The sequence below is a fragment of the Lampris incognitus genome, chromosome 9 (genome assembly GCF_029633865.1).
Source record: "Lampris incognitus isolate fLamInc1 chromosome 9, fLamInc1.hap2, whole genome shotgun sequence".
NCBI lineage: Eukaryota > Metazoa > Chordata > Actinopteri > Lampriformes > Lampridae > Lampris > Lampris incognitus.
In genome coordinates this window covers 33,996,788-34,021,004 of record NC_079219.1, presented here as the reverse complement: position 1 = coordinate 34,021,004, position 24,217 = coordinate 33,996,788, and the positions used below count along the sequence as shown (strand labels likewise).

At 40.5% G+C, this 24,217-nt stretch overlaps 1 protein-coding gene across 1 annotated transcript in view; it reads right to left on the bottom strand.

The window, feature by feature from the left end:
- The window catches only part of dnah5 (dynein, axonemal, heavy chain 5), a 274,534-nt gene that overhangs the window by 31,442 nt on the left and 218,875 nt on the right, over positions 1–24,217 (bottom strand). Inside the window, exons 75-78 of the mRNA XM_056286379.1 lie at positions 23,361–23,499; positions 14,897–15,011; positions 8,708–8,898; positions 6,511–6,632 (exon numbers count right to left, since the gene is read on the bottom strand). Of these exons, the coding sequence (XP_056142354.1) occupies positions 6,511–6,632; positions 8,708–8,898; positions 14,897–15,011; positions 23,361–23,499 (567 nt within the window). The remainder of the gene's footprint in view (positions 1–6,510; positions 6,633–8,707; positions 8,899–14,896; positions 15,012–23,360; positions 23,500–24,217) is intronic.

The window sequence follows — 24,217 nt, the reverse complement described above, 5'->3', positions numbered from 1 at the left end:
AAGTTTCAAAACTGATTTAGTATTTTTTCAAGAGTCCCATTCTATTCCTCGTGATACCACTTTTTGGAGATCACAATGGGGCAATGATATATGGTTATCTCTTGGAACAGAAAGATCTGCAGGGGTCTCATCTTTGAAAAATAATTATGATGGTGTTATTTTGCACTGTGAGTGTGACCCAGAGGGTAATTTCTTCTGCCAAGTCTTAAACTGCTTTAATACTGTCCTGATCATAACAAATATATATGGGTACAATTCAAAGTCTAATAATGATGTTTTACTAATGGATCTAGAATGCAAGCTTAAACAGTGGCTATCTAAATATCGAGGTGGTTACTTGATAATAGGAGGAGACTTTAATGTTGTTTTAGGCGAAGCTGTTGACAGGTGGCCCCCATGTCAAAGGTCTAATCAAAATTCTCTTTAAAGCTGTTCATGGACAGAGTTTATATAGTAGATATATGGAGAGAGAAATTTAACACTGAAAGAGTTTATACTTGGAGCAACAAGGGAAGCTCTAGACTATCATGCCTAGATTACTGGCTTGTTTCTAAAAACTTGCCTAAGGATTTGTGTACAGTCAAGGTGTTGGCAACTCCACTTACAGACCACAAAGCCATCTACATTAATGTCCGACTTGAGTCTGATTATGGTAGTATCAGAGGTTCCTCTTTTTGGAAAATGAATAACTCTTTGGTAAAACATGCTATTGTTAAAATGGAATTGGAACGGATTATTGCCTTTTATTGGAATTGTTTGGTTGTAATTGGGAGCTCCTAAAATATGAAATTGGTTAATATTTAAGGCAGTATGGAAGTGATTATGCCAAAGGTCGACACACCATGAAGGAGAAGGGGGTTTCTGAAATTGCTCCCCTCACTAATTTGCCACCAGAGGGAGTGAATGATGAACACATCGTTAGGCTTGCAGAGTTGCAGAACAAATTGGATGACTTGTACAGAGAGAGGGCTGAGGAAGCCTTTGTAAGATCCAGGTTGACATGGCTGGAACATGGAGTGCAAATGTCAGCTTATTTTTTTTAATTTAGAAAAGCAAACAGCGAAATATAATCTTTTTTCACAGCTGAATATTAATGGGGCTTTTACTGATAATGCAGATGAGATATCTATTTTTTTATAATTACTATTCAAATCTATACAGATCAAAGTTCGATGAAAGTAACTGTAGTTTGCTTTGTCAACATCTTGATGATTTGATCCTATAAGCAAGGAGGATTGTTTATCATGTGAAGCTCCAATATCAGAAGGTGAAATTAAAGAGGGCATCAATTCACTCAAAAGCAATAAATCGCCTAGTAATGATGGTATCACTGCTGCATTTTACAAATTATTATCTGATTTACTCACACCATTTCTTTATAAGGTCTATTAAGAAAGTATCCAGAATTCCTCTCTCCCTGCTACAATGACACATGGAGTAATATATTTAATCCCCAAACCAAAAAAAAAAAAGTTCTGCTTCTGCTGGACAATTGGAGACCAATAACTTTAATAAATAATGATTATAAAGTGTTTGCTGTTATTTTAGCTAAAATATTCAAGCAGGTCTCAAACTCAATAATTGATGAAAATACATTTGGATTTATGAGCGGTAGACATATTAACAATAATATTAGATTGGTCTTGGACCTCATAGACTACTCTGATCTAATTCTGGACAGAGGTTTCATATTTTTCCTGGACTTCTGCAAATCTTTTGACTCCATAGAACATCCTTTTATTTTTTATTGTCTAGAACGATTTGGTTTCGGGACGTATTTTTGTAATGCTATGAAAATGTTAATGGTAATAGCTTGGTTAAACTAAAACATGAGACAACTCAAATATTTTCTTTACAGAGAGGGATGAGATAAGGTTGCCCTCTTTCTATTTACCTTTTCCTCCTAGTGGCTCAGGGTTTTTGCCATTATATTAAATCCAGTAGGCTAGAAGGTATCTCTGTTGCTGATGATAATTTTCTTATAAGTCAGTTGGCAGATGATACAACCTTATTTCTTAAAAATGCTTCTCAGGTACAATCAGCTATAAAGATAAGTGATTTATTCTCAAGAGCTTCAGGTTTATGCCTGAATTTGGACAAGTGTGAGTTATATTTGCACTGAAAAACTGTAATGAGGTGTCAATTTGCAACATTCCTGTAAAAGCAAAAGTAACATATTTAAGGACTGTTGTAGCTAAAAACCCCAAGGACAGAGTTACTTTAAATTACAACTGAATGTTTGATAAATTAAAACATAAATTTAATATGTGGCTACACAGAGATTTGTCATTAAAAGGGTGTACTCTTATAGCCAAGGCTCAGGGAATATCCAGGCTTATATAGTAGTTTACTGCAAACAAGAAAAGACAATCTCAGAAGGAACGATTAGATTTAGCAACTAAAATCCTAGAATTAATAAGCGATATGAACTAACCCAAACCCCAGACTTATATAATAAAAGACTAGAACTCAAAACTAAATTTGACCTCCTTACCACTCACCAAACGCAAAAGTAGCTATTATGAACATGGTGGAAAGACAGGGAAACTGTTAGCTAACCAATTGAAGGGACATAGGGCTAAACAACTCATAAGTATTCAGACAGATAGCGGGGATGTCACCATAGATCCCATTAAAATCAAAAATACATTTAAAGATTTCTACTCCCAACTATACACCTCCCAATTTGATGGAGACGAAGCGACAAAGACATTCTTGACCGTTTGCCCAGCCCAACTATTCCCGCAGACTTGGTTAATAAACTAGAAGCACCTCTAACCCCAGCAGAAATCGCCCTGGCCATATCATCAATGCAATCTGGACAATCCCCAGGGCCAGATGGCTTTCCAGCCGAATTTTTCAAGAAGTTCTCGGCACTCCTCTCCCCACAATTAACAACCGTTCTAACAGAATCCCTTAGGCTGGGCTCACTCCCACTGTCCCTGAATGACGCATGTATAATTCTCATAGCCAAGAAAGGGAAAGACCCGGTAAAATGTGCCTCATACAGGCCAATTTCACTTCTGAACACTGATGCTAAGATCCTAGCAAAGACTCTGGCATGCAGATTGGAAGAAGTTGTCCCCCAAATAATAGCAATGGCGAGACTGGCTTCGTTATGAATCGTCATTCCTTTTTTAATGTCCGACATCTCTAACATTCTGTACTCACCCTCTGGAAATATCCCCGTGTGTTGTATCGTTAGATGCTGAAAAAGCGTTTGATCGAGTTGAGTGGAGGTACTTATTTACACATCTGGAAAATTTTGGATTAAGGCCGTCATTTATAGCTTTGATTAAATTATTACATGCATTTCACACTGCAACAGTTCAGACCAATAGTACAGTTTCTCAACCCTTTGCTCTAGGACGTGGAACCGTCAGGGCTGCCCATAAAGCCTGATCCTCTTTGACATATCCATCGAACCAACGCAAGCATCGCTGGTATTGGGGGGGGGGGGGTATGGAATATAAAGTATCTTTATTCGCAGATGACCTTCTGCTATATATTTCAGACCCAACAACCTCTCTACCAGCAGCACCCTCTCTGCTTAAAAAGTTTGGATCATTATGGGGATACAAGATAAACATGCACAAAAGTGAACTGTTCCCAATTAACAAAAAAGCATTTAACCTATAAATCAGGTTAAAACATCATTATTGCAGTGATCCCCTCTTGCATTGTCCCTTGCCAGGCAAATAAACTACAAAAATGAATATACTACCAAAATTTACGTTTATTTCAGTGTGTACCAGTGTTCATCCCAAAATCATTTTTGCTTCACTAAATTTGGTTATTTCTTCATATATATGGCAAAATAAAAAGCCATGAATAAGCATGATCTTACTTCAGAGGTTCAAAAGGGACGGGGGGCATGGGGCTCCCTGATTTCTGTCACTATTACTGGGCTGATAACATTTGTTGTCTTGCTTTCTGGACCCACTTTTATCTTCAGCCCAACAGCCCACATTGGGCATTTCTGGAGTTGGGACCATGCCTGGATATTTTGCTTCCAACACTCATTGGCTCACTGCTCAACTACCCCCTAACAAAATCAGTAGATAACCCAGTTGTGTGTGATACCCTTAAAGTGTGGACCCATCAGGAAGTCCTTTGGCTACAGAGATTTTTCTCCCTTGAGCCCTATTGCTTCTAATCATCTTTTCATTCCATCTCGACACGACTCAACGTTCCAGGATTGGCACAGGAAAGGCATCAGATGGTTTAAAGACATGTTCAAAGATAGCTGTTTTATCTCTTTCAGTCAACTGTCTAAGAAATAAAACTTACCCAAAACACATTTCTTTCGATATTTACAGGTCAGGCATTATGTGCGCGCCATCTTACCTTGCTTCTCTGTAGAACCTGACACTAACCCAGCTGACACATTTCTTTCCTTTAACCCACTGTCTACGGGTGCATTGTCAGCATTATATAGAAACATCTCCATGCTGACATGTCCACCTCTGGACAGGATTAAAACAGCTTGGGAACACGATGTAGGACACAGATCTGATGGCCAATGGGATTCCATCCTTACATCAATACACAAATCTTCATTCTGTGCAAGACACTGCCTAGTGCAATTTAAGGTGGTCCACAGGGCCCACATGTCCAAGGTTAAATTATCTAGCATCTACCCTGATATCTCCCCTACTTGCAACAAATGCAAAAACAGTGATTCTACCTTGATCCATTTGTAGGATCTGATAGAGATAACTCTTATCTGACATCTGCAGAGCGCCACATGGTGGCCTTTGCTTTGCTCTTGGCCAGATGCGCAATTTTGCTCAAATGGAAGGATGCTGCCCCACCCATGCTTAGTCAGTGGCTTCGAGATGTCCTGTCTCAAATTAGAGATGCTGCGATTCTCAGTCAATGGCTCAAAGAAAAAGTTTTATAAAACCTGGGAACCCTTTTTAACATATTTTCGTGACACCCAAACAATATAAGGATGACATTTGTTTTAACTCGGCCCCTGACATGAAAAACAATACCTGACTCCATGGAAATAGCTATTTATTTCTTTACTCCTATAAATTGTGCCGTAGAGTTATTCCAGATAATCAGGGGGGTGAGGGGACAGGGATGGGAGGGAAGGACTGTTTCACTATATCACTGTTACCACTGTCACTGCCACAGGGTTTTGTTTGTTTTTGTTTGTTCTGTACATTGATGTGTAGCATTGTGGAATACATGTGCCCAACCCCGTTCATTTTTGGTAAAAATTAAATAAAAATATTTTGAAAAGAAAGAAAATAGTAATGTGCCAACAGTTCGCCTGACCACACCTCATTTTAAGACCAACACACTAATGGGCGCTCAGATGTGGTGCAAGTACATTTGCTACTTAAACAACGTGGGTGCTGGGTGGGAAAATGACAACTTCGTCGGTTGGAAACTACCAATGATACTTGCACTGTGCTTTGTGCCACGTGTAAGATAGGGCCCCGCATCTTTAATGAAGGGCTACTTGTTTTGCTGCTATTCAACAATAAAGAACACCATTTGAAACAATTTATCTGTTTATTTAGCAGCCTAGAGCCAGATGCTATTAGGCTGAGATACAATAGGCTATGCCTTGTAATCAGCGTATTATGCTCGGCAAACAACCCAAAAACTAAATAGTGACACTGCTCACTTTCCAGTAGCCTGGGCTAAATTTGGAGGTTTGCAGGTCGGGCTGGGTTCGGGTGGTTAATTAACGCGTATTTTAGCGGGTCAGGCAGTGTGGATTGACTCTCATAATGGGTTAGGTAGGTGCGGGTATTAAAAAGCCCTGACCTCCACATCACTAGTGGTGTATATACTGGCATACAGTGTATACACATATATACAGTGGTGTGACGAGATAGCCTGCAGGGTTGCAGATGCATTTCTCTCTCTCTCTCTCTCTCTCTCTCTCTCTCGCTCTCTCTCTCTCTCACTTTCTCTCCCCTTCACTCACTCTGGGGGGCACCGACAGCTCTGTCCTGTCCTCCCATGGCTCTTCTTGGAAGATTGATTTAATTAAACAAAGAACTGTTAATCCACCTTTCCTTGAGACTTCACACACACACACACACACACACACACACACACACACACATACACAATGCATATAATGCATAGACATTTTTGTTCAGCCAAAATCAATTGATTGGAGGTTTCTCCAAAGTAAGCTCATTACACAGAGCAGTGAGCAGTCAGTCCCTCCTTGGGAGCCAACATCTGTCAATCAATATTGTGTTCGGGCATGCACAACTGAGAGTTATTCATAGTGTGTGCATGACGTGACTGATATTGACATGGTTGGAAGAGTGAGGATGGACTGTGAAAAACATTTAATGTCCATCTAGCGACAACCAGTTACATATTTATGTGTATATGTGTGTGTTTGTATGTGTTACAAATCTGGACAGGTTGGCATAATTATCATATCTTAACAGATAAAGAACCTGATATTGGGTCATGTGTCTGTATCCATGTATATGTGCATGTATATATGTGGGTGTGTATGTACTACTGCACCTGGTCAAGAATATCAGAGAACTGCCACAGTTTTCCGAGTTCCACCAGATTAAGCCACGTCATGTCTAAAATCCATTTAGCTGGCTTCTGAGGACACGCCTTCAGGTCCAGGGATGCCCCTCCTGGAAAGCATGCACAAACACAAATATGTCCACACACATTTATGCACACTGGCGTATGCAAACATTCATTCAAATTAAGTTTAGTCGGAGCAAAGAGGGGTACCACTCTGTTAATTTGTTAATAGATCAAATAATGAAAAGAATAAATAATGCATATAATGGTAATCAAAAAAGGAATTTCTTTACGGTTTCTGGCAACTACCATGACTGGAAATTTGCAGCAAAATGAACAGAAAATAACCACAAAGAGACCTCCTGTTGTGAGTAGGTCCTCAACACTGTGCCAGCAGATGGTGAAACTGCATGCATGCATGCAGCAGCTTATGTGTGTGCTAGCCTTGCCAGTTGCTATGACTAGCTTTTATCCCTTTAGTGAAGAGCACTCCACAGCCATGCTTTACTTAAAATGCTTGAAATGTGCTTGAACCTTGAAATAATAACAATAATAATAATAATAATAATAATAATAATAAAAACAAACAATCTCCTTTTCCTGAATAATGCATACAGCTGGTTGGGGGAGAATTCCATTTCATTATCCAAACCGCTTATCCTGCTCTCAGGGTCGTGGGGATGCTGGAGCCTATCCCAGCAGAATTGTAAAAGAGAATTTCTATCTAACTTTTCTTAAGGGCCTAGAGTGTTTTTTCCCTAAATACCACCGACCCTGTGTTTGGAATAAATCAGAGAGTGTCAGTTAAAGAACATAACTGCATGGGTCACTTCCCTGAACCCATTCCTAAAAATGGAATCTGTAATGTGGGGCATTAGCTAGCTCTAATCAATTCCACCCCATGGTTTTATTGTGGTTTGTTGTGTGGGTTGGACTAGAGTTAGAGATGTACTAGAGTAGTTAGAGATCAGGGGAGGTCATGTAAGTCTGTGAAGGATTGTGAGCTTTGAGGAACAAAGTTTCTGTGATAGTGGAGACACAGCTCCCATGGTCAGTGCGTTCACATCTAAGTCAATACCAACCTTTGGCACAGCATGAATCAATGAAGTGAACGGAAAGAGGTAATATGGACCAACAAGCCGCTGTTTTGCCCCGAGATATGCATAACGTTGTGTATCGATCAATTCTCATGGCTGACAAAATAGCAGCAAGTCAACATTCTCAAAGTGAACATATGGAACTTAACAGGAACTATGACCGAGTTCCTCAGTCCCCCTACATTAAATCAATATAGGTCAATCATTAAATTATAGGCTTACATACCAATAAAGCCTTGAGGCTCATTTTATATGCATATCTTTAAATGCAAAATGTGCAAGAATTTTATCTTAGATCTAGCATACAACCCCCCCCTCCCTTCTCGTTTCTCATTTTGGTTTGTATTTGGAGTCATCCTCTTTTTTTTTTGACCCCCCCCCCTTTTTCTCCCCGATGGTACCTGGCCAATTACCACACTCTTCCGAGCCATCCCGGTCGCTGCCCCAACCCCTCTGCTGATCTGGAGAGGGCTGCAGACCACCACATGCGTCCTCCGATGCATGTGGCGTCGCTAGCCGCTTCTTTTCACCTGACAGTGAGAAGTTTCACCAGGGAGACATAGCGCGTGGGAGGATCACGCTATTCTCCCCAGTCCCCTCCCGCCCCCCCGAACAGGCACCCCAACCAACCAGCAGAGGTGCTAGTGCAGCGACCAGGACACACACATACCCACATCCAGCTCCCCACCCACAGACAAAGCCAATTGTGTCTGCAGGGACGCCCGACCAAGCCAGAGGTAACACAGGGATTCGACCCGGCGATCCCTGTGTTGGTAGGCAACGGAATAGACCATTACTTATGCTACATCTGTCATACACTAAATGTAAAAGACACTCCATCCCCAAGGACTGGACTTTGCTTAGTGTAAAATATGTCAGAAAAGCAGTCAGACAGGACAGAAACGTAGTCTCTTTCAGGTTCAGCGGACAATGTACAGGGATGCCTGTGGAAGCCAAGTAGGGAAATGCTAATTATTTTTGATACATATAGGTGCACCTTAAAGATATCTAAAGAAAACATAAGCAATAAAAATGAAACATGAATTTTCTGACGGAGACAAAACAGAAAGGGAAGAGCCACTGACCTTTAATGAGGGTGAGAAACTCCTCATGTTTCACCCTGTTGCTCTGCATGTCAATCTTCAGCGTCAACAGCAAGGTGAACAGGAATTTGTGCTCCTCATACAGACCCCGTGCTGCATACTTATACACCTCAAAGGTCATGAACTCTATGATGTTGGCGATGCGTTTGCTGGTAATGGGACTCTTGGAGGACCTGTTTAAAACATAATTTCATAGCAGAGGTCACATGTAGTGCCAAGTCCAGGGTCAGCTCATAAACACTTTATAATTTTACAACATTTCGCATCCAATGTGCTGGAAACAAAAGTACACTATGGCTAGCAATGTGGTCAACTGAGTGGCAGATGTGTTAACTTTATGATCAGGCTATTTTCGGTGGAGTGGCACATAATTAGCAACTGCAAAGTATAGAACTTACTTGGAAACAAACAATAACAGATTATCTCAAAGCCGTTACCCAATTATGCATCAGTGGCAGCATGTTTAAAGTGGAACACCATTCTATCTTAAAATTCAAATGATTTTCTTGAACAATCAGATAACTGCTGAGGCCTCATGTGAAGAAAAAAAAAGTTCTTGAAGTTTATCTAAACCTTGCACACGTTTTTTTTTCAATTTTTGTTTTTATGATAAAGCATGTTATTTAAAATATAGACTGCCATAGTGCCACAAGAGATCAGGCATTTGGTTTTTGAATTTGCTTTGACTAACTTAATTACAAAAAAACACAAAGCTTGATTTCTTCATGTATAATCCATGTCTACTGTTACACAGTGTATAAACAGGAATATAAAGCATACATCTATTATCCAAACTGCTTATTCTGCTCAGGGTCACGGGGATGCTGGAGCCTGTCCCAGCAGTCATTGGGCGGCATTAGGTGTGTGTGTTGGCCTTGTGATGGACTGGCGGCCTGTCCAGGGTGTCTCCTCACCTGCTGCCCAATGACTGCTGGGATTTAAAGTAAATAGCATGATGATTAAATCTGTTTATAATAGCAGAATACAGCCCTGTTGCACTGCACTGTCCCTTTGGGAACAGTAATCTTTGTAGTTTCATCCCTCAATCAAACAGTCTGCACTTTAAGTCAGTAACTGCAATTTCTTGCAATTTTATCACTGAAATATGTGCAAAATTGACAAAATATCTCACTTTATCACAATGCTGCATATTTTGCCATTTTACTGTGTAACTACCAAAAGAGTTGCTATTTCAAAATAGCTGTATAAAACTGCAAAACTCATGTGTGCTTTAAATTCCTGTTAACCTGGTGAGTACTCAATGCGTGCACACCTTACTGCCTATGTGAAATCTGCTGTCACAGCTGGCAGGTGAAATGACTAAGACAATGAACCATAAATCACTTTTCCTACCTTACAATAAGTGCTAAAGACCAAGCAAAGCACCGTCTTCACATTTTACATAAAAGTAACACACACAAGGACACAAAACTTGGATAGTGGTTCTAATGGAAAGGGAAAGGTTTTGTTCTTGGTTGATGAAAATAAATAGTTCATTCCATGCAATTTAGTTTGCATTCAATATCTTACTGCAACAATCTTTAGATGACACTGTTCTATTGTATTTGAAGTTTGAAAGAGTGTGGCAAGTCTGCACAACATCCAGGCTCTCTGGCACAGAGATGTAGTAATGTAGATGTAGAGATGTAGATGTAGAGATATAGCAATGGGATGAGGCTGCAACAGCCTTCTTATTAAAAACACAGATAAAAACACCGAGGATAAAAATAGGTACAAACATAAAGGTCTAGTCTCCATTAACTGTAACTGCAGCTCTCACTCTCTCCCTGTCCCTGTTGGAGGTACAACCACATTTTAACCTCTTGAGCAAATTAGGCTGACTGGAGACAAGCATGATGGTATCCCACTCTGCCACTAAGATTTCTCTGGTTGTTTATTGTGACTTATTTATTTATATAAGTAGGCTATTTACTGATGCAACTGGAAAATATAATGGCAGGTATACCAGGGGATGAAAGAGTTTTTATTGGAGCAGACTTGAATGGACATGTGGGAGAAGGATATGATGGGAATGAGGATGTCATGGGAAAATTCGGGTTTGGAATAAGAAATGCAGGTGGGGAGTCGATAGTTGGTTTTGCTACAAGGAATTATATAGCTATAGTTAATACATATTTCAAAAAGAGGGAAAATCAGACAACAACCTACAAGAATGGAGGCTGAACTACACAGATAGACTACATTTTATGCAGAAAGAAGCACTTGAGAGAAGCTGTAAATTCCAAGCGAGTGCATAAAAAACAACATTTTCACTGGGAGTGACGAAGAAGGACTGGATTAGGAACAATTATATTAGAGGGACCGCTCAAGTTGGACGGTTTGGAGACAAAGCAAGAGAGGTAAGATTGAGACGGCTTGGACATGTGTGGAGGAGAGATGCTGGGTATATTGGGAGAAGGATACTGAATATGGAGCTGCCAGGAAAGAGGAAAAGAGGAAGGCCAAAGTGGAGGTTTATGGATGTGGTGAGGAAAGACTTGCAGGTGGCTGGTGTGACAGAGGAAGACGCAGAAGACAGGAAGAAATGGAAACGGATGATCCACTGTGGCGATCCCTAACGGGAGCAGCCGAAAGTAGTAGCAGTAGTAGTAGCATAAAAAAACAACATAGACCACTGATATGGCAAATAAAGACAAGAAGCAAACTCAGAAAAGTACAAAGACCACCAGCATGGAAGATTAAATGGTGGAAGCTGAAAGAGGAACCTTGTAAAGAAAGCTTTAAGATTTCTCTACAATTAAGTAAGAGAGCTGTTGGGAGATAGATTGCCACTAGATTGGGAGAGAACAGCAGAAGGACTAAGAGAAGCAGGCAGGCAAGCGCTAGGAGAATGTCAAGGGGGTGAAAAGAAAGGACAGGAAAGTTGGTGGTGGGAGGAAGTAGTGCAGCACTGCATAATGAAGAAAAAGTTGGCCAAAATAAAGCTGGACAAAAATGAGACAGCGCAAAGCAAGAATGAATACAAGAAAGCTAAGAAAGAAACTAAAAGAGCAGCAGTGATAGCAAGGGCAAGAGTATACGAGGACCTGTACAAAAGACTAGATACAAAGGAAGGAGAGAAGAATTTATATAGAATAGCCAAACAGAGCAAGCAAGGATGTTGAACAAGTGAAACTGATAAAGGACACAGATGGAAGAGTACTGTCAAAAGATGAGGATATTTTACAGTGATGGAGGGATTATTTCAGTCACCAAATGAATGAAGAGAATAACAGAGAAAGGACAGACGAACCACCAAGAACAAAGAGGATGTGGGAAAGATTACAAGGGATGAGATGATAAAAGCGTTGCAACGAATTAAAAATGGAAAAGCTGTGGGAATGGGCAATATACCAGCAGAAGTCTGGAAAAACTTTGGCGATACTGGCATAGAGTTCCTGACTAGAGTCTTCCACAACATAACAAAGACTGGGAAAATGCCAGATGAATGGAGAAAGAGAATATTTGGTACCAACTTACAAGAAAAAGGGTGATGCTCAAAGTTGCAACAACTACAGAGGGATAACATTGATGGGACATACAAATGAAGTTATGTGAGTGATTGAAGGGAGCCTTAGGAAGGAAATGACTATAGGGAAAGAACAATTTGGATTCATGCCTGGAAGAAGTACCACAGATGCGATATTTGTACTCAGGACCTTAGCTGGAAAATACATTGGAAAACAGAAAGAATTGCACTGTGTATTTATTGATTTGGAGAAGGCATATGACAGAGCACCAAGAGAGGAGTTGTAGTATTGCCTGAAAGTGAAGGGAAAATTACATCAGCATAAATCAGGACATGTACAGGGACTGTAAGATCGTAGTTCAATGTGCAGTGGGAACAACAAGCAAGTTTGAGGTAAAGGTAGGACTGCATCAAGGACTGGCATTGAGCCCTTCCCTGTATGTGATACTGATGAACAGCTTCATAGAACATCTTAGGAAAGCGCTACTATGGGGCATGATGTGTGCTAATGACATCATGCTGGCAAACGAGGTCAAGGAAAGGTTGGAGAGAGATCTTGAAGACTGGAGAGAAGTGCTAGAGATTAGAGGACTAAAGATCAGCAAAACAAAGACTGAGTATATGTGTATAAATAAGCAAGTAAAAAGGCCAGGATTGACCTTAGGGGAGGAATGTCCCAGAAGTTAATGAATTCAAGTACTTAGGATCGACAGTACAGACAGAAGTAATGAAGTAAAGAAAAGGACGCAATCGTGGTGGAATTCATGGAGAAGATAGCCGGAGTACTTTGTGACAAAAGAATGCTGTTGAAGGTAAGGGGCAAGGTATACAAATCAATGGTTAGGCCTGCAATGCTCTATGGTATATGTAGAGGCAGTGACAACAACAGAGAGGCTAGAATCTACATTGCAGGTAGTACAGATGAATATGCTGCATTTGTCCTTGGGAGTGACTAGAAAAGACTGGAAGAGAAATGAAGAAGTGAGAGCTGTTTTCAAGATCCAAGATTTAGATGGTTTGGACATGTACAGAGAGGAGGCATAGACTATACAGGAAAAAGGTATTGGAAATGGAAATACCTGGCAAAAGATAAAGAAGATGACCAAGGAAAAGATGGAGCGATCAGACAGAGGAGGACATGAGGAGGATTGGACTGCGGGAGAGGGATGTGTCAGACAAAGCTATGGAGGGCAAAAATCTACTGTGGCGACCCCTGAGAAACAGGGAACAAGCCGAAAGAGGATGTACTGATGCAAAAGTTCTGTTCTAATGCCTAATATGCACCACAGTCCTGATCAACCTTTCCCAGTTCAGTGAATATAAATGAACAATTATAAATGTTTATTAATTGGGAGGGAAAAGAATCACTGCATAACTTTGGATATTCCCATTGCAAAAGCAGTTATTCTGATTGCAAAAAATAATAATAATAAAATCACACACAAAGAAAAAGGAAAGAAAAGACGGGAAAAAAAACAAAAAAAAAATCAGAAATCAGAAACACCTTGTCATTTCATTTCATGCACTTGGGCACATGAAATGAAACGAAACATTGTTTCCCCCAGCCCACAGCAGTGCAACACAAAGACAAAAACATGTATCCAAAAACTACAAGAACACATATAGCCAAATTAACACATATATCTAAACTAAAAAAAAAAAGAAAAGAAAAAAGAAAAAAGATCACTGTCCAGGAGAACGAACGCAAGCCAGAATGACTGTCGGAACTGCTGGTCTGCATGGGCTAGCAGTTATCTTAGCCTGCCCCGCTTCCACACCCTGTCAGACCACCCTCTGTGTTTCCTCCTCAGGCACAGCTCCAGGCAGGGCGGTGGTCCCTGGGCCCACAGGATACAGAAGACCAAGCTCTCCCAGCAATCAAATGAAGACAAACTTAGACACAGACGTGGACAAAGACACTGCATGGACAGTACAGGGTGAGGCCACTGCACACGTGAATTTGCGCTGCCATCTTCCCACACTGGTACTGGGTGAGGGCACTGCAAATGTGAATTTGCGCCACCATCTTCCCATCACCGTAAACAGGGGAAAAAAATCCTGAAGGGACTGTTGAATAAAAGCTGTTGGAAAATGAAGATGTAAAATTTAGTCGTGTTTTTCCACGACTGAATTTGTAAGCTAATATCAAGCATTTCTGTGCCTAAATTAACAAATCAGTTAGAAAACCTCGAATGATGCACTGCAAAATCTTGGGAGAGAAGGATGGAGTTGAGATAACACATTCAAAACATCAAAAAGACATGTATGTTATGGTTAATACTCCTGTCTGTGCCTCTGACCAAGGCAATAGGAAGAAATACCTGGAGTTGGTTCCTGGGTGCTGCACAGTGGCTGCCCACTGCTCCTAGCTACACAGCTAGGATGAGTTAAATGCAGAGCATAATTTCCCCACAGGGAGCAATATAAAAAAAGCTGGAATCCAATTACATTCACCTTTAACATAGTAAAACCAGGAACATACCCCTTTAGAGTCTTTCGAGTGATGAGCAGAAATGACATCATAACAAAAAAAATTAAAAAATGTTAGGTCATCATAATTTTCACCACAGCTCTAATTGGAATTATTTGCAAAATGGAACTATTCATTAAGGTTGATGTAAAAGTCTGGATTGCAGAGGGATAATCAATTAGGGACCAGTTTACTAAAATGATCCAACTGATCATGACAAAGACAATCCTACCTGGCCAACGAAAGGTCAAATAGTCCCAGGAACTGCCTCAGGGAGGTTTGGTACATGATGTTCACCATGCTCATTTCTGTAATCAGGAAGTACAGTATACTGCCCCTGGTAGCCACTGGGATTACACACACACACACACACACACACACACACACACACACACACACACACACACACACACACACACACACACACACACACACACACACACAGGAAGGAAGGAAGGAAGAACATCCATGCCAGTCAGTGTTAATTTTGTCCCGAGGAAATATTTGTCGACAATATGGTTTAAGATCACAAAAAAAAAGTGAATGAAAATGCTGTACAAAAAGGATGACAAATTCGTCCAACATATTCATCTGACTCAAATATAATAATACTAAAATGGCACAGTAAATGCATGGACGTAATAAGAAAGATGTTTTGTATCAATAGGTATAGCATCACGATATATTTTTGAACAACATGGCACCTTGTGAATTTTGCACAAAATGGGGATGGGATGTTGGAAAATTGATCCAGTTAGTGAGTCTTTTTTTCCAATTAGTAAAAATACTACTTAATTAGACATGTCATTGCAGACTGACTGCTTGGGAAAGAAAAGGGGTAAGGTTTGGCAATATTGTAGTCATGTAGATGCCAGCAAAACCACACAGTGTTCAGTTAAAACTGGTGAAGATGCATGTATCATCATTATGTCAGGAAAAAAAAAACTTCTGTAGAAGAATCTACTGAGTCAACACAATGACAACTGTGTTGCTGTCTGTGTTGTGTCATGAGTGACACAGTTGTTATATGTAAGGAAGATAATTTCCATCTTATCCAGGCCTCATACCTTTAATCAAACTCATTAACGAGTTAGCAAGATCAATTTTAAGTGTAAAGCCACTTGTTACAATGTGTGAAAAGCTGCTGTGAACTGAAGCCAAGAAATGATGATGTAAACTTCTGCAGAAAGACCTTTCATCTGGCTTATATCTTTCATGGCACACTTGTAGCTAAAATGCATTAGCAAGGGACAGACCAATCTGCGATTGAATAATGCAGTTTAAATTCACAGTAGGATTGATGACAAGACGTGTTTGGCATCCATCACACTTACTATTCTTTTATTAGCTTTACCGGAAACCCCAGAGACAATCCTGTCAAAGCTTTTTTAAAGCTCGGGGGTCCCCGGGCCTGCCAGGAAAGGAACAAGATTACTTCTATGGATTATAGAAAGAACTCAGAATGGGACTAAAACTAGACCAAGTTTTCGGCAATCAAAACTGAAATAGGAAGATTAAAAATTAATTTGAAGAGTGCTGGTGCTTAAAACCTACTACATATGCCACTTTAAACTGAATTCTGATGGGGTGCCTAATCTTTAGAAATATTATACATCATAAAGTGAGATAAAAAGAGCTCCTGAGCTTCATTCATGAAAAATCTCAAGAATAAAAGTAGGTCCTATCTGGCCGATTTAGGGTTAAATGCTAAAAACAATGGTTGTGTCACACATTATTATAAGACTCATACATTTATTTTTTTTAGCTAAGAGTGATTCATGAAGCATTTCAGCACTAACAATATGCCCTAATTCTGCATAACATTAGAACTAGTGGAGAGGACTCGTAAGTCATTAAGACAAATCATAACAGTCCCAGAATTGGCTGCTGCAGTTAGACTGGAAGCTGATCACAGGTCCACATTTAACTTTGATTATCTCTTTCCTTTCATGGACAAGTTGTGAAGGCAGTAAATGTTGGTCTCATGGCCAGTTTGGTTTCCATTTATGTTTGCACGGTGATGTGTTGGGCTTGTTCCTCTCAGCCATGGTCATTCTACATTCTCAGGCCAATGAAAAGGTTGCATTAAGAAGCATGTATAGCTTATATGATAATTATTTTAGGAGGTGCTACACATGTAAGAGGCTTTATTAGTTGCTGGAAAATAAAGCCTACTTGATCAAGTCTGCATTCTATCTTTGATTTCATGTATGTAATTATGAATGTATTTCATGGATGCTGTCAGCGGCAATTACATTTTCTTGATTGATTTTGTGATTGGCTGACGGGACCAGTCTGTGTGTTGGTGAATTCATTATAATAAAACTCTCGAATTTTGGATCGAACGATTTTGATTTTGGATCATGTAACACTTTGGAAGGAATTCCAATAGTAGAATAGACTAGCAATGCAATGGCTGGAGGTACAAATCATGTTACCATAATCAGATAAAGAACTCATTTTTAAAGAAAATGTAAATGCCGCAGACTACAGATGTAAAAATCAAACATAAAATACTGATTTGATCAAGTCGACCTCATTTTTAGGTATGTGATGTAGCCTCTTACACATATGTCACCCCTAAAATAATTATTGGATAGGCTGAAGAGGCTTTAAAATGCCGCCTTTTCATTGATAATACAGAATGACCATGACTGGTGGGCTCAAGCCTGATGTATTGCCTCGCTAATATAAATGAAAACCAAATTGACGCAACACCAGCTTTTACTTCTTGCACAACTTGCCTATGAAAGAAAAGAAATACTTACATTTGTACATGGGATCAGCTTCAAGTCAAACAGCAGCAGATGTTAATAGTAGCTGCCATCTCTGGGACAGTTATGATTTGGCTTTAGTGACTTGGGAGTCCTCTCAACTACCTCTAATATTTAAAAGATTTAGGAGCTCACTTTAATAATAATGATAATAATAGTAATTGTTATTATTAGAATATACTAGAAATATTCAGAACATTGAACTTGGCCTTGGCAGCCTTCTCATGGCGAGAGCAGTTACACACAGACCGCCGCTGGTGGCGTTTGAGAGAGTGGCCCTCATGACGGCCTCCTGATGTGGAATTCCCATCATTGCCATTACTAAGACCTGAGGCTGTATCTGACAAACAACTTTCCACAGATGGTGGCACTAATGCAAAAGATCCTCCTGGCTGTTCCACTGGTGCTGACTGAGAAGCACCCACAGAACCATATCCCAGGAAACATCAACATCAGTGCAGTCCAGAAGATCGCCCTACTCGGAACAGCCCACATATTACGACGAGTACTGTCAATCAAGTGACATCTGCCCTAAAGTGCCTCAGGTCCATAGTTTGGACCCGGCTCTACAGGATATAAAACAGGAAACGTGAAAGAAATAACAATAATAATAATAATAATAATAATAATAATAACTTTATTTATATAGCGCTTTTCTAAAACAATGTTACAAAGTGCTTAACAAAGAAAAAAAAACAGACAAGGCAAAAATAAGAGTAAAACCAAATAAGAGTAAACATAAAAACAGTTTAAATAAATGAAAACAAATATCAAACATTTGTAAAAGCTTTCATAAAAAGAAAAGCTTTAAAACGAGATTTAAAAGAAGCTAGAGATTTAGTTTATCTTAGTTTAACAGGGAGAGAGTTCCATAGTGTGGGGGCTCTAACAGCAAAAGCCCGATCACCCTTTGTAACAAACCAAGACCTGGGAATAATCAGCGGGGCTCCATCTGTGGATCTTAATGGTCGAGGGGGGCATATACCAGGTCAATGAATGAGAAATGTATGTAGGAGCAAGACCATTTAAGGCCTTAAAGGTGAGCAATGAGATTTTAAAATCAATTCGAAATATAACAGAGAGCCAGTGTAGGGAGGCACGCACAGGAGTGATATGGTCATACCTCTTTGTTCTGATAATGAGACGAACAGTGGCATTTTGTACCAGCTGCAGATGGTGGAGGAAGCCCTTGCTGATACCAGAATAAAGTGCATTACAATTATCAAGCTGAGAATAGATAAAAGCATGTACGTACAACATTTTGCAGATTGGCAATTGTTAAAATGACCTAAATTTTGAGATCAGCTTGAGCTGTAGAAAGCATGACTGAACATGTTTGATTTGATTATCAAAATCGAGGTTAGCATCGAATATTAATTACCCCAAGATTACTAGCAGCCTGCTTAAGACTACCTGACAGACCACCTAGATTAGCAACAAAAGAGCTGTGGAAATTTTTGGGACTGAACAGAATGACCTCTGACTTATCGTTGTTAAAAGTGAGAAAATTTTCAGACTTCCAGGATTTAATGTCAGAGAGGCAAGTTGTGAGATTTGCTAGTGTGCTAGGATCTGTGGGTTTTAGTGGCATGTATAACTGAGTGTCATCAGCATAAAAATGGTAGAGCGCATAGTGATTTTGAATGACCTGGCTAAGGGGCAGCATGTAAATGGAAAAGAGAAGGGGGCCAAGAACTGAGCCTTGAGGGACACCACAACTCAACTGAGCCATTGAGGAGGTAGAGTTACCCAGCACAACAGAAAAAGTTTTGTTGGTGAGGTAAGAGCATAATAAGCTAAGAGCCGAGTCCTTGATGCCAACCCAAGTCTCTAAGCTATGTAAGAGGATGTTGTGTTCGACTGTGTCAAAGGCAGCAGTTAAGTCTAAAAGAACTAAAATCAAGCTGTCACCTCTGTCCGTAATCAGCAGTAGGTCATTAGTGACCTTAACTTGAGTTGTCCCAGTACTATGAAGTGCTCTAAAACCAGACTGGAAACTATTAGTGTTCATAGAAGAAATCAATTGAGAAGAAATTACTCTCTCCAGAACCTCAGATAGAAAAGACAATATGGAGATTGGCCTGTTGTTACTTAGGGACAGGGGATCTAAATCAGGTTTCTTCAGCAATGAGTGAATGATGGCATGCTTAAAACTGTCTGGAAAAGAATTAGAGGCCAGTAAATTATTAAGAATTTGCAGAATAATGGGGCTGATAGTTGAAAATACCTCCTTGACCAGCTTAGCGGGAATGATGTCTAAGATGCGGGATGAGGAGTTCATATTGGAGACTGTACTCTCTAACACTGAAATTGTAATTGGTTGAAACTGGGTAAAAGATGCAGAATTAACATGAGGAATGGAATGAATGCAAGAGCCTGTCTGGATTTGGGACCTAATATCCTCCACCTTATTTACAAAATGAGTGAGAAATTTTACGGAAAACTCAACATCAGGTTCAAAAAGAGAAGTGGAGGGACCATTAATAACAGAATCAATTGCCCTACAGAGAACTTTAGGATTGTGGTTATTTCTTGATATTAGTTCAGAGAGGTATGCTGATTTTGCATCCTTAACTGCCGTCCGGTAAATTAACATTTGGTTTTTGAGGGTGTTATGTGATAATTCTGACTTTTTAATTTTCTACGGAGTCTTCTCAGGGCACGAGTGTGGTCATTAAGCCAGGAGAGGTAATTTGATTTTTGTTTCCTAGTTTTAAATGGTGCAGTTTGGTCTAGGATGGATAGGCACTGATCATTGAATGAATTTAACAGTGCATCTGGATTGAGTGGGGCTAAAGAGGGAATAAAGGATGATGAATTAAAGTATCACAGAATTTAACTGCAGAGCCAGCATTGAGAATGCAAAAGCACGTTTTAGGATAGTGACTAGGAATAGCAAGCTGTAGTGGGACTTTGAAAATGACAGCTTTATGGTCAGATACAAGCATATCCACCAGATTAAGACATTCGAGAGAAAAAGAAGATGAGAGTACAAGGTCTAACATGTGGCCTTTGGAGTGTGTGGCCCCAGATTGAATGAGGTTAAAAGAGTGTATAAGACCCAAAAAATGTGAAATCAGGGAATGGGAAGGACAACACACATGAATATTAAAATCGCCAAGAATAAGCACCCTGTCATATTTTGGCATGACAATAGATAGAAGGTCAGAAAACTCAGAGAGAAAACTAACTGAAATAGGGGGCCTATAAATTAAGATGCAGAATAAAGGTGTAGGGCCAATGGGGGAGAAAACAAAACAAAACATTAAAACCTCAAATGAGATAAAATTACAAAAAGTAACAGGATGGTACTTAAGACCTAATTTATAGAAAACAGCTAGGCCACCCCCTCTACCAGAGGGCCTGAGAATATGAAAATATGCAAAATCAGGGGGCTAGCCTCAATCAGGGGAACAGTGTTCCCTGCGGACAGCCATGTCATTAATAACAGAATCAATTGGAGGGAGCCCTTACTGATACCTGGGTGTCATCAGCATAACATTTCCACTGTTAAGCTGATGACATCCAGATATACCTCAGCACCAAATCCCCTCACAATCCACCCCTCTCTCACATTGACTCCTGTCTTTCTGCAATTAAAGTCTGAATGCAGCAAAACCTTCTCAAACTCAACAGTGACAAAACTGAACTCCTCTTCATTGGCTCCAAGTCCACTCTCAGCCAAATCAACAACCTTGCACTCACCATTGATGACACTACTGTCTCCCCTTCCTCCCAGGCACGCAACCTTGGTGTGATCCTTGATCCCACACTCTCCCTTGAGCCACATATCCGCCAAATGGTCAAATCCTCCTTCTACCACCTTCGCAACATTGCGAAAATAAGATCCTCTCTTACACGCCCTGCTGCTAAGATACTGATCCATGCCTTCATCTCCTCCCGCCTTGATTACTGCAACTCACTCCTCTATGGCATCAGTGCTAGCTCTATCAAGAGACTCCAATTGGTCCAGAATGCATTCGCCCGACTTTTAACTTTCACCAAATCCTGGCACCACATCACCCCAGCCCTAAAAGACCTCCACTGGCTACCCATCTCCCACCGGATCAATTACAAAACCCTGGTTCTTACTTATAAAGCCCTTCACAAACTGGCTCCCCCATACCTCACCGACCTCCTCTCCCCCTACCAGCCCTCTCGGTCCCTCAGATCCACCTCAGCTTCCCTTTTCTCTACCCCCAGGTCCAATCTCCGCAGCTTTGGTGACCGAGCCTTCTCCAGGGCAGCTCCCAGGCTCTGGAACCCACTCCCCCAAATCATTAGAGACTCAGAATCCCTCCCACTCTTCCAATCACATCTCAAGACACACCTTTTCTCCATTGCCTTCTCGTGCCCCTCCATCCTCTCGTCCACCCCTGGTCTGGGGCAGGCTGGGGACTGAGCGCTTGACCCCCCCCTGACTCCCTCAACTCCCTCCTCAAGCGCATTGGACACTGCTGCGGTCTGCCCACATTCAGGTCATTGGTCGGGACTCACCTCTTCAGACTTCATCTGTGTTTTATGTGATTTATGATATTTGTTTTTCTTTCCCTTTTGTATCTATCCAAGTCGGAGAGTACTGCTGGCGTCATGTGTGGCTGCCGCTTCTCCCTTTCGTAGCCCCCCTTCCCATCCATCCCTGTATGTCTGTGTTGTTTATCTGTCATCTTGTTCCACCCTGTTTATTGTAAAGAAACTTTGAGTATTAGAAAAGTGCTATATAAGTTTAATTCATTATTATTATTATTATTATTATTATTATTATTATTATTATTATGTCTCAGTAATCATAAAAAGTCCAGATTATTAGAAACAATAAAATCATTAATGATAAAGGACTTATTACCCAGAGCTCTCACATTCAAGAGGCCAAAATTGTTTGGTGTCAAACCAGAATTAAAACCAATGGGAGTACAGCAAATAGGATGCAAATAGCAGATATTTGCTCCAGATATTCGGTTGTTGTTGTTGTTGTTTCTACTATTAGATACATCATGTGGATGAGAGGCACAGTGCCTAATAATAGTCTATATGGGGAAAACTCCCAGTGAGAAGGCCAATGACAGATGAGGCCAGCGGAGGGAGTCAGCAGGCATAACAGTACCATGGGGTGCCACCACAGGCGGACATGGGGGCTCCGGGAGGGAAGTGTAGAATGTAAACAGTCAGTCACGTGGAGCGGACTGTATGGCGTGCTGCAGCTTTAGAACTAAAATGCCTCAGGAATTCCTCTTAGCCAAAAAGCCACAAAAAAAAATAAAAAATGGGAGTCTTAAAATTAGGACTGATGCCCATTATTTTTTAGGATTTCTCTTAAATCAGCAAGTAAAGAGCTTGTTTTACTCTCAATATGTTTCATGGATTTGGCCCCAGAACTCTTCTTTTTGTCTCACTTAATATTAAAAATGACTTTGTTTGATTAAAAGTAATATGTATTTTTGTTTATGGACTAAGACAAAATGCAAAATTAACATTGATGCCAGACAATATAACCATTTACTTTGAGAGGCAAATTTGAAGAACATATTTCAAGGATGAAACCACATCTCAAGTAGTTTTCAGTGAACTTGGTAAATTAGTCAGGGGGACTGTCCTTTTATTGGGGTCCTGGGTTGAAGTCCATGTGTTCACAAGCACTGTTCTATATTGGAAATACAACACTACTCAAATGATTTTGAAAAAAACTCCAGCGACCTACCAACACCAGGGGTGCCAGTCTAAACAAAAATGCAATTTTCCCTCCAGAATCAATTGCTCATCACATCATTCCTATGGCTAACATCCCAGTGTTAATTAGTGTTAGAATTTTGATCAATATGTCAATTAATGCTAAAACTAATAATGCTCTATCAATATGACCATTACCACTGAAACAAAAATATCATTGATTGAGATAGCCCTAGTCGGGAGATCATGACCTACCGGGTCGGTACTCCTCTCTGGCTGCATTGATCTGGACCTCAGTCTCAGCAGCAATCTGCAGTTTCTGAGTTACTTCTTCAGCTGTGTGCTTGGTGTTGCCAAGGACAACAATTAGACTCTCATCATCAACCAGTGATCCCTGGAGAAGAGCAATTTTACACAATAATAATTAGGCAAAAATTTAAAATGGAAATAATTATGAAAAAAAAAAGATTTTTGAGCAGTGAGTGAATTAGAAATGTGGGGATCTGGGAAAACACATGTATCTTTTCCTCTTTCAAATTCAAATAATCCCTATGTTCATTTGCAGAGGGACAAACTTTTTTTTTTTCCTGGATTCTTCACCCTTTTTCTGCCCAGTTGTATCTGGCCAATTACCCAACTGTCTGAGCCATTCCGGTTGCTGCTCCACCCCCTCTGCCGATCCGGTGAGGGCTGCAGACTACCACATGCCTCCTCCAATACATGTGGAATCACGAGCCAGCCACTTCTTTTCACCTGACAGTGAGGAGTTTTGCCAGGGGGATGTAGCATGTGGGAGGACCATGCTATTCCCGCCAGTTCCCCATCTCGCCTGACAGGCACCAACACCGACCGGAGGAGGCACTAGCGCGGTGACCAGGACATATACCTACATCTGGCCTCCCACCCACAGACACAGCAAATTGTGTCTGCAGGGACACCCGACCAAGCCGGAGGCAACACGGGGACTCAAACCGGGGATCCCTACATTGGTGGGCGACGGAATAGACCATGACGGTACCCAGATGCCCGAGGGGAGACAAACTGTTTGACAACCTGTTATCATGTAATTAATTTGTCTGGTGAATAAATCAGCAAGGAATCATGTTAAACTG